The following is a 12,113-nucleotide window of genomic DNA, read 5'->3' on the forward strand; positions in this document are numbered from 1 at the left end:
CACACACAGACAAAGACAGGCACACACACACACACAAAGACACACACACACACACACACACACACACACACACACACACACACACACACACACACACACACACACACACACACACACACACACACACACACACACACACACACCGGAGTGGACCTTATACATTTTGTTGAGTGACGCGCCATAACAAAATGTAAAAAGGTCATGTGTGGTTCAATTCATATTACACAATCTCGTCCTCTCCCTAGGAATGTTTATATGTACATATGCATGCTTGTTTATTGTAATTGTATTTTCACACGAATTATGCACATAAAGATTCATCTTTAATCAAAACATACAGGTTGTGAAGTCATTAATTAATCGTGCTTTAGGTCGTATTCTTGAACGTTCATCGGGTGCCCCAAGGTCGCCTCTATCTATGACGTCAGCTATCTACGACATAATTACGTCATAAAGCGCAAATGTAAACAAACTATCTATGACGTCAGAGATCTACGACATAATTACGTCATAAAGCGCAAATGTAAACAAACTATGACGTCAGAGATCTACGACATAATTACGTCATAAAGCGCAAATGTAAACAAACTACAGGGATCCAAAGGTGCGTTTGGGCGACCTTAGGGCACTCAGTCAACGTTTGAGGATACCACTCCATAGGAAGGTGTGGAATATTAATTTTAATTTACCTTTTTAAAGGAAGTTTATGTTCAACAATAAATGTTTATCATTATTTCTTATAATGAAAATAACGATATGAAATTATGCTACTGTTAATCTAATGAAGATTTTTTCTACGGTTTCCAATACTACTGCTACTACTAGTACTACTACTACTACTACTGGTACTACTACTACTTCTACTAGTACTACTAGTTCTAGCTTGGCTCTTACTAGCATCAATGATGTAGCTGTCAATAATGCTTGGAATGGTGGAGTTATGGTAATTCCAGTTATGGGATTGTTTATCGATGCAGTGGTGAATAGTAAGGATGGTATTTAAACATCTTTTTGATAAGAATAATAACGATGAAAAGAATAAGAACATAAACAACGATAAGATAAACGATAATGATAAGGTGAAGAGTGTACGCTACGAGACGCTGATTGGCTGCGGCCGAAGATATCACCTTTGCTCAACTATGCTGGGAATCGGAGAGGAGTGCGGGATTCGAACCCACAATTTAGATAAGATGAGATGAAACACTGATAACGAAGATAAGTATGACTTAATGACGCTGTGATGGTGATGATGATGATGGCGAGAATGATGACAGTTAAAATGGTGATGAAAATAATCAACAGAATCGTTAAGAGTCCTGATATTACGAATATTACAACTCGTTATCGACAATAAGAATAGAATGGTAATCATCATCATCAGTCACCATCACTATCATATGTTCGTCTAAAATTCCTCCATCATCGTCAACATCTTCATCATTTGCATCATCACTATTATGCTACCTCCATCTTAGTATTTCTGAAAAAATTGAAATTGAAAAAAAAGACGAATAAATGAATAAATGAGTGAATAACTAGTAAACAAGCAAACAAAGAAATAGGCAAATAAGTAAATAAATTAATATAAAGATAAATAAGAAAAAACAAATAAATAAATAAATATATAAATAAATAAATAAATGAATATATAGATAAACAAGAAAAGACAAGTAGATAACTATAAAGATAAGTAATAAATAGTGATGAATAATAGATAATAACGAAAAGTAAAAAAAAAAATAACAAGGCGTGATATATATACAATAAATAACAAATAAATAACTTAATCGATAACTAAACAAATCAACAAATATTCAGAAATAAAGGGCCTCTCTCGTCCATCATTTCCATGGACAAAATGGTTTGATGGAAAGATGGAGAAGATGAAAAAGATGAAGAAGAAGAAGAAGACGAAGAAAAAGCATCAGCAGAAGATGACGAATAAGAAAAAAAAAAGAAGAAGAAGAACGAGAAGAAATCGATGGTTGGTATGAAATTCGCAATTATGATAAATGTAATATGAAGGGTGATAGTGATGGGGGCAGAGGATAATGCTCATTGTTATCATAAAGATGATAAACATGCTGACGACGATGGGGATGATGGTGGTGATGACGATGATGGAGGCAATAATGACGACGACGACGATGATGATGATTTTGATGATGGTGGTGATGACGATGATGGTAGCAATAATGACGACGGCGACGATGATGATGATTTTGAATATGGTGGTGATGACAATGATGATGATGATAATGATATGGTGATGATAATTGTGATGATGCTCTCGCTGATGATGGATGTTCTATCAAGGACAAAAATGTTGATTATGACGATTATAACGCATTTGGTGGTAACGCGCAAAGCGATTATATTATTATTATCCTTGACATTAATGTTGAAGTCAGGATGACGATAGTGATGGCATTTCTGACGCGATGGCAACATCAACAAGGACATTAACATTGCCGGCAGCGGCAACGATAACGACAACAACGACGACGGGAGCCTCTGCAAGAAGACGAAGATTCACTCCAGATGACGTCACGGTGGTTATAGAAGAGAACCCGCAGAGAGGGAGGGGCATTCGCGATTTTTTTTTTTTCTGTACCCCTCCCTCCTTCCACCCACTCCCTCCCTCTCAGGGCCTTTTCACGTAAATCATAAAATCTTAATTCCCTTCAAGATTTTACTCAAATTGATATCAGGCCATTTTATTCAGCCGGGTGATGGCGTCACTGTGTAGTTAGGCGTAAAACTACATTAACCTCTCTAAGTACAGCGAGTTAGTTAACAGATCCCATCCGATATAAAACCAGGAGATTTCAGTCGGCCGAATAAGCCTCGCTGTATTGGAAGGACCAATAGAAGAGTCGACAGGCGATATTGTGCAACTGAGGGTCCCGACCGATGAGGACCCGATTCAGGCCAGCGTCCGCCTCTATAGGCTGCAAGAGGTCGTCTGTTCTTAGCCAGAAGAAAACCAATAAAGAATGCCACAGTGCTGTAGAGAGCCAGAGGGGAGTTGGTGAGGGGAAAGAGGGGTCAGGGGGCCTCAAGACAAGAAGAGGGTGATGGAACTACGCCGAGAGGCGCTTAATAGCTGCCGCCGAAGCCGTCACCTTTGCCCTACTAAGCGACTGGACTGCTGGGGCAGGTAACAGTTATTGCTGGGAGTCGGAAAGGAGTGCGGGATTCGAACTCACAATTTATCCAATGTGAGACCAACGCACGGGAAGGATTATTTTGTTCTTGTCAGCAATAACCAGCGCTTCTATCCTCTTTTTTTTTTCTTTTTCTTTTTAAGAGATTAGTCCCCAACCATAAAAGCATGCTGCGTGCCTCTGGTCCGTAGAGGTATCACGAAGGTCCCTGACTGCATAGACCTTATGCAATCAATACGGAATGGTGAGAATACCAAAGCAAGGGAAGAGAGGGATGAGGAGCAGGAGAAGGGAGGATGGGGAGGAGGAGGGGCGAGGGGCAACTGGGCTACTGAAAAGGGAAAATATTGGTGGGGGGGAGGGGAGGAATGAGTGGGGGAGGGAATTGGTAGAAGATGGCGGGGAATGGGATTGAATAGAGTTGAATAGAAAGGAGAAAATAACAAAACTTTGGAGAGGGGAAAAGAGGTAAATCAAGGGAAGAGTGAAGGGAGGAAGGGGAAAAGAGAGGAAAGGGAGGAGGAGGGTGGGAGGGGGTTGGGAACGGAGCTCGAGATGAGGGAGGTGGGAGTCGGGGGGTGGGGGGAGGAAGAACCCACACTTCGCTGAGGCCTCCGACAGGAAATGGGAGCGGAAGCCAGGACGTCAACCGGTGGCGAACGGCGCCATTGTTCCCCTTCCTGCGGCAGCGACTCCGACAGGAGCAGGAAACCAACAGATCGAAGGTCATTACTCTTCTTCATGTCGTCCTCCTTCAGGAGGCCACGTTCCAGACCTCTCTGACTTCTCTGACCCCTGACCTCGTCACTCAAGTTTGCGCGGAAACTCCTCCTACCTTTGTAAGCCCCTCCCTCCTTAACGCCTGTGATTGGTCGAGTTCCGGCCAACGAGTGACGTCATATTTCCCCTGACCTCGTCACTCAAGTTTGCACGGAAACTCCTCCTACCTTTGTAAGCCCCTCCCTCCTTAACGCCTGTGATTGGTCGAGTTCCGGCCAGCGAGTGACGTCATATTTCCCCTGACCCCTGACCTCGTCACTCAAGTTTGCACGGAAACTCCTCCTACCTTTGTAAGCCCCTCCCTCCTTAACGCCTGTGATTGGTCTAGTTCCGGCCAGGGAGTGACGTCATATTTCCCCGCCGGCGTTGTCATTGGTGTATATGGATGAGGAGACTTGACAGGCAGCCAATCAGATGCTCGTGTTGCAAAGGTTGGGGTTTCTGTAGGAATAGATGACAAATGCATTCAGACTTCCCATCAACGCTTCTCTGGTTAATAACGAACCTAATTGACTGTCTCACTGACAGATACGTTGAAGATCTTCATTCATCCTGGAATCTAAGGTCACTTTGCCTCTGGGCCCCAGTAAAGGTCAAGAATGCAGTAAGGTGTCCTTATGACGTCATTCTTCAAAGAGAAATTGTCCTCAGGTTCAAATGCAGTCTTAATTTCTCGCAGAGAATATTACGTCACAGATCTGTGTACTATCATCCCATGGACAAAGTTGTCATCTTTTGTGGTGTATCTTTCATACAGGAAAAGCGAGGTCACATTCATAAATGACATCATAATCTCCTGAGGAGATAAGGTCACATCCTGCAGACAGTTTGCACCAAGAGTGCTTGTTCTTTGACCTTAGGGGACTGAAGACACCTTAAGAGGACCTTGGGTCACCCGGGTCGTTGGTGCATCCTTGATAGGACCACGCAGTGACGTCATGTCGGTGGCAGTTCCAGATGACGAGGCTTGTGAACGTAATTCAGAAGACTCAAGAAAGTGGCCATTCTTCACGTCTTTGCCTTAGAGAAGACCTCTGCCCAATGAAAAATCGCGACAGAAGGTTAACTATCGTGACTTCAAGGGTAATAAGTTCATCAGCAATTTGGGGCCAGGTCATAGCTAGGGCCATTATTGTGCTCTGGCAAAGACCCAATATCTGGCAAATTTTTTCCAACTGTCGTGGTTGTCAATTTCAAATAAAAATCTGTCCTGCGAGCTCTTTTCGACACCACGCTTTCTTGTGATTTTTAAATGAGCCCTCGCCTATGTAGTACATGTAACATCCGCGAGGCACTCCTGATGTCAATGTTTCTTTCTCATCACGTCTCGTAATACAATAGATATCACCGTAGCTTCAATTGCAGTGGAACGATGAATTGAAGTATTGAACAGGTTCCTCAAGATATAGAGACAATAAGCGATCTAGTACTTATGTTCCCGACAAAATGAAAGAAAAATAAATTGGTAAAAAAACAAAAAACAAAAAAAAACATACATATACATACATACATATACAGAAAATTATACAGAAAACCAAATAATTTTGACCGTTCAATAGAACTTACACAAATATGACAAAAAAAAAAAAAACCCACTTGGTGAATATAAGCGATCTAGTACTTATGTTCCCGACAAAAGGAAAGAAAAATAAATAGGTAAAAGAGAAAAACATACATATACATACATACATATACAAAAAATTATACAGAAAATCAAATAATTTTGACCGTTGAATAGAACTTACACAAATATAAAAAAAAAAAAAAAACACGGTGAATATTCAACATGTGGTCTTAATTACTAGGTAGAGCTCCATAGTGTTCTTGGAGGAGTCATAGAATTAAACGAAAGCAGTCTTACACAATGCGATTATGATGAAGAAAACTAACCGTGCAGCAAAAAAAAAAAAAAAAAAAAGAGAGAGCGGATGTTATCCTAAAATGCAGTTTAACCGAAGTAAAATTGTCTGGATGGTTTCCGACCCATTCCATTGAGAAACAGACCATGAGGTTTCGTGGTTGTCCGAAAATAAAAAACACGGAAGTTTGGATCGTACTTCTAAAAAACAGCCAGTCCTGGCTGTCGGTTTTCTTAAAAAAAAAAAAAAAAAAAAAAAAAATCTTACTTCATTGGGTACACTTATGAAAATTACCGATATATTTTATGTGTAACCCAATAAGTAATTTAAGTAAAAAGTCCCAGGTGAATTTCTACTTTCTAATAGTAACACCTTCACGAAAAGGTTTAATTGGGGTCGTTTACCAGCGCTTCTATATGCGGTGAAAGGTGATTTTGCCGGAAAACTATGTAACACAGACATTGGTATATATTACTTTACACGATAAATCTGTTAAATAGGAAAGGCTGTGATAACATAAATTTGAATTTCGAAATGCCCATTATAACTACACAGATGGTCTAATATATGAAGAATAATGTGAAGATGTCAAATGCATAACGGATATCAGTCGAGAGACAAGGGCAGTAAGCATAGTAGATCACTAAGGTATCTTCAAATGTACAGTTGGCAAGATTTCTGAGAGTCCCATCCACAGTTGGCAAAACTTCCGCATGGTCCACGGAGTCGTGAGATGTGGCAACGTCGCGCGTGTGTTCGCGTGTAGATGTGAGATGAACATATTGCACTGTTCCTTTTCTACAGGTTTTGTATCCCCACGAACACATAAGCGACGATGCCACATCTCACGACTCCGTGGACCATGCGGAAGTTTTGCCAACTGTGGATGTCTGCCTAATGGCAACAGCGCCTCTGACGGTTAACGACGCTTTCTAACCTTATCTAGGTGTTTTTTTTGTTTTTTTTTTAAGCTGAAAGCGAGATCTCGGGATGAAAGGGTTGAGAATGCCGTGATGATCGTTTAATGGCTTAGGTTCTTCTCCATGACCACGGAAGACCTCTTCTTGATGGTGTGAATCTTGAAAGAACTGCGAACGTTGTTCCCCGCGCCCCGACAGACATCTATTACGATGTTCTTCCCGAGCGAAAGTCTTACGATTTCGAGAAAACTGCAGTCACGAGTTTGGACATTAAACAGTTTAGGAAGGCTCTCCTCGGGATCGAAAGATAAAAGGTTTCCCACGAAGTCGACTTCGTAATGATCACTGTGCTTAAACGACCCCAAAGGAAACAAAATCAAAGAGGGCAAAGCTCTCGTCTGATGAAGACGAATCATCAAAGTTTGACAGCAGAGTTCGGTATTTGCCTAAGACTGGGCGACTTCGGAAGAAGAAGAAGAAGGACTCGTTAAGATGAACGAGATAATGTTGATTAATTAACAAACTGACGCTAATCGAGTGCCCCTTCTGGCGTCTTCAAAGTCTCCCCATGTTAAGAACAATTATTCTTAGTTTAGTCGACTTATGAAAAGTAAAGTCTCAACCCCGTCTCCAAACAAGACCTTCTCTTCAAACTTTCCTTGTGAAGGAAGAAGGGATGTTGGTCTTTGGGGGAACCTGAGGACCATACATGTTCTTGTTGACTCACAAGTCTTCAGCGCCGACGGAGCAAACAGTCTAGGATGAACCGAAACGGATATTTGAACTTCCGTCGAGATGAACTAGAGGGAGTCTCAAGAGACTTTACTACGTGAGATGCAGGTAACCAGGCAGGCAGGCAGGCAGGCAGGCAGGCAGGCAAGCAGGCAGATGGAAAAGGGGGGCAGCTAGTTCTATCAACATGCAGCAAGAGCACAGACCGCTGAGGGCCTATCTTCCGGGCGAAAACAATGCTGAGGTCAAAACCAAGAATTCGTTTCTTTCCGTTCTTGTGCCCAAAAAATGAAATACGTTTCCTCCTGCAAGAATGGAACTGGAGGGGGAGAGAGACTCGATCTCGGCCCACGCATGTGCCTACCTCCTGACATCGAGTGAGGAGGGAACCAGCAAGGCAACAGATTCCAGTGGGCCAGGAGAATGGAAAAGAAAAAAAAAATGAAAACAAAAACAAAAAAAGACTGTCTGAACATCCAAGACGCGACGGGGGGGAGGGGGGGAAATTATGTATATTTAGGGGAAAATTGCAAATGCCTTTGGGGCAAGGGGAAGGGTGGGAAGCAAGGGGGGGGGGGGAATATAAGCCGATAAAACAACAAAAAATATAAAAAAAAATACACAAAAATTATAATTTCACAAAAAAAAAAAAAAAATGACATTACTTTGCGTACAAAGCTGCTGCGTTTTCTATACCCTCTGCAAGACATATGGGGGTGACTACAATAAAGTGGGAGGATTGGTGGCTGACTGGCTGACTGACTAGCTGACTGGGTGACTGCCAGCGACGTCCAGTCGACTGACAGACAGCACACAAGAGTCAACGACCCTGAGCACCATCACTGCTGTCGTCACCGTCAGAAGCCAAGAAGGAGGAAGAGGAGTAGGAGGAGAAGGAAGAGGAGGAGGAGGAGGAGGAGGAGGACGTACTTGGAGCTTTGGTGGGGAGATATTCCTCTCCAGGGTCCTCTGGTTCGTCGAATATAAGAAACTCGCTGGTGTCATCTGCCTGGTCAACTGGGGGAGGGAAAGGGGAAGGAACCACATCTAGCGTTAGCAAAGCTTATGGGGCAACGAGGTATACTGCAGCGGGTGTCAGTGTGTGTTAGCAGCTGGCGACAGAGAGGTGTCAGCAGGTGTATCGGTGTGGTGGTAAGCGGCAACATCGAGTTTTGACACGTGTCCTGGTGGTCACAGATGTTGGCCCGTGACCGCGGGTCTCGCAAGGAAGTGAGAGATGTCAAAGGAAGGTGTCAGGTGGAGTGGACAGGTGTCATAAGAAGTGTTGCACAGGTGTCCAGCGTCTTGGTGGCCAGTGGCTATGAGTGTCGTAATGAGTTGACAGGTGTTAGCGAAGGTGCTGAGCAGGTGTGATAATGCGGATATTGGTCTGTGTGTTAACAAATGTTGAGAAAAGGGTTAACGAAGGAACACAGGTGTCATAGTGTAATAAGAAATGTCAAAATAGATATTGGTGACAGGCCAAAAAACATTTTCAACCAAAAAATGATTAGTTGAGGGTAATGGCATGTGTTTTGAGGTGTCAGCACCTCTCAGCGGATAGAAACAGGTATTAGCCGTTGTAGGCACATGTGTGATGGTGGCAGAGTGGTGCTTGCAGATGAACACAGGTGATAGCAAATGCCACAAGTGCAAAACTGGTGTTGCATTTGGTGCAAATGGAGCTGACTTCATTCATCGGCTGGGGACAGGTGTTGTGCAGGTGTTTTGAGGTGTTAGTAGCAGAGGTCAAAGAGTTATAACAGTAGGTGTTGTGCCAATGCAGAAACGTGTTGACAGGTGTTTTGAGGTGTTAGTAGCAGAGGTCAAAAGAGTTATAACAGCAGGTGTTGTGCCATTGCAGAAACGTGTTGACAGGTGTTTTGAGGTGTTAGTAGCAGAGGTCAAAGAGTTATAACAGCAGGTGTTGTGCCAATGCGGAAACGTGTTGACAGGTGTTTTGAGGTGTTAGTAGCAGAAGTCAAAGAGCAAATGATAACAAAGGTTTTTTTTTAGTCGTCAATAACATTAAATTTTGAGACGGTAAAACGTAAATGATCACCGATTAATTAATCATAAGTCTATAAGTTGTTAACACACATATACTCTAACGCGATTTTGCGTTACAGTTCCTGCTGAGAAACAAATGAAAAATAGTCACATAGTACACCAAATTGTTAAAAATAAAACAAGAGACAGAACCCATTGGTAGGCATTTTTGGATGTCTGTCGGCGTGGGTCAAAAAATTGCTGGAAAGTGTTAAGTCAGTATTTCTAAAAACCTTTGGCAAATGTCAGTCAGATAGCATATATTGTTTGTTCGAGTTTGGCAGCGTGCTGGTTGTTACCAGGAGTTGCCTGTACTCTAATCTATGGCTGGGAAGAAAAAACACACTAGAATGGAAACTAGAAAAAGGGGGTTAGGTATATAGTTAAGGTAAAGAAACGAAATATCGACAAAAGGTACAGATCGACACGGGTGTTGCTGTTTACATAGGGAGAGTTGCTAATATCCTTCTTTCCTGCAATCACAACTACAATACAGACGAATCACTTCTTATTTTCCTACGAACTAAGAAGGCATCTAGGGGTACCCGGCCCTGTATTGTATTTTTAACCAGAGAAAGAAAGGTTTCTTTTGTGTACCCAACTGTAAGTACATGGAGGTACCAGGACCTCAACTAAAAGGCTTCTGGGAGAGTCTGGGAAAAAAAGAGGTGTTCAGGTCTTGTGCAAAAAACCAAGCAAACAGAAGACAGTTGCTTGAAGAATGTAGGTCCTGAAGAACGAAGTATTTTAGAGAAAGAGAGAGAGAGAGAGAGAGAGAGAGAGAGAGAGTTAGCTTGATAGATTGATGTATTGGTAGATATACAGATACAAAGATAGGCGCAGACGATAGATAGATAGATAGATAGAGAGAAAGAGACAGAGAGAGCTAACTTGGTAAATTGATAGATATATAGATACAAAGACAGGCGCAGACAGATAGATAGAGAGAGAGAGAGAGATCTAGCTTGATAGATTGATGGATATACAGATACAAAGACATGCGCAGACAGATAAATAGATAGATAGAGAGATCTAGCTTGATAGATTGATGGATTGATAGATATACAGATAGAAAGATAGGCGCAGACAGATAGATAGAGAGACAGAGGTAGATAGAACGAGAAAGAAGGAGAGAGAGAGAGAGAGAGAGAGAGAGAGAGAGAGAGAGAGAGAGAGAGAGAGAGAGAGAGAGAGAGAGAGAGAGAGAAAGTCTTCAGGAGTCGCGAATTCAGGAAGAACGAGGTGTGAAAGCGAAGAAGGCGCTTCATCAGGTACTGGGGACACCACAACCTCTTTATAAGGAACTCATGGGACGTCCCCAGTGGTATGCAGTTATGTCCAGGCCTTGTTGGTCATTTCTTTGGTAAAATAGTCCTCCTCTCCTTCAGGATATAATAAAGGGAATCCAACGAGGTATGTTTGAGTGTCATTCGAGTTATAACTTAGGGTATTAATGTCATACATAAACATATAGATATACATATACCTATAGATACACATATATACTGTACATATAGATATACATATGCATATTGATAGGCTATACATATAGATATACATATATATACTTATAAGTATACATATACTTATACATATAAATATATATTTATATACATACACATGTGCATATACATATACATATACACATGTACACTGACGATGTTGATCGACATCGCGGAACTGACAGTCAATTCATCTTATCATGATAAAAATTTACACGAGAACAAGCTGAGTGGTCAAGTAACAATATTTATTCAATCAGCATATAAGAAAATGGTTAAAAATCTTTAATGGGGGTAAAATCTGACAGATCCTAAATAAATTATTCATCAACAGTGATTAAGAACAATGTCCACCGGTTTAAGATAATTTTTTTTTTTTAAATAAACAAGAATTTCCTGAGAGATCTGGAAGGGAAGGTAACCGTAAATGTAAACACTGGACGGACACACACACACACACACACACACACACACACACACACACACACACACACACACACACACACACACACACACACACACACACACACATACACACACACACGCACACACGCACACACATACAAAAAAAAAAAAAAAAAGGTCATTAGATTCTATGTCCCGGAATGAACGTGGTTAGACGGACCTTGACAAATTTTTTTCCCCGAAGATTTGGTCAACATTTTGTTCTGAACTTTAGTAGTCGCTGGGGGGATACAGAAGAGCGATATTTCTCGTGGGAACACGCTTGCTAACTTGCTAGACCGGGCACAAGGCTTCCGATAAACGGCTGAAGTTTCTCCAAACAGAAAGGGGCACCAATTACTTACTCTCATATCTCCTCATCCTTAACTCACCTGTTTCCACACTGTCTCCCCTCATTTCCTTCCTCCCTCCCCTTTTCTTACTCATCTCCTGCAAGCCCTTCCCCTTTCTCTTCCTCCCCTCATCTTTCTCATCTACATTTCTTTCTCTTCCTCTCATATGTATTCCCCTCTTTCATGCCTTCATCTTGGGTCGTGCTTATTCGGACCTGTGGGATGATGACGTCATCACGGTGATAAAAAGGTGACGTCACGATGACGACACGTAAGACAGTGCATGGTAATAAACCGAGACATG

General features: G+C 41.9%; 1 protein-coding gene across 3 annotated transcripts in view; it reads right to left on the minus strand.

Moving 5' to 3' along the window:
• The window catches only part of LOC143035024 (cubilin-like), a 281,762-nt gene that overhangs the window by 69,997 nt on the left and 199,652 nt on the right, over positions 1-12,113 (minus strand). Inside the window, exon 5 of one of the 3 annotated variants that reach the window (XM_076201428.1) lies at positions 8,392-8,478. The exons of the other annotated variants lie outside the window; for them this stretch is intronic. Within the exon in view, the coding sequence (XP_076057543.1) occupies positions 8,392-8,478 (87 nt within the window). The remainder of the gene's footprint in view (positions 1-8,391; positions 8,479-12,113) is intronic. 3 annotated transcript variants of the gene reach the window in all.

The sequence above is a fragment of the Oratosquilla oratoria genome, chromosome 18 (assembly GCF_046742065.1).
Source record: "Oratosquilla oratoria isolate Oo_2021 chromosome 18, ASM4674206v1, whole genome shotgun sequence".
In the NCBI taxonomy this organism is placed as follows: domain Eukaryota; kingdom Metazoa; phylum Arthropoda; class Malacostraca; order Stomatopoda; family Squillidae; genus Oratosquilla; species Oratosquilla oratoria.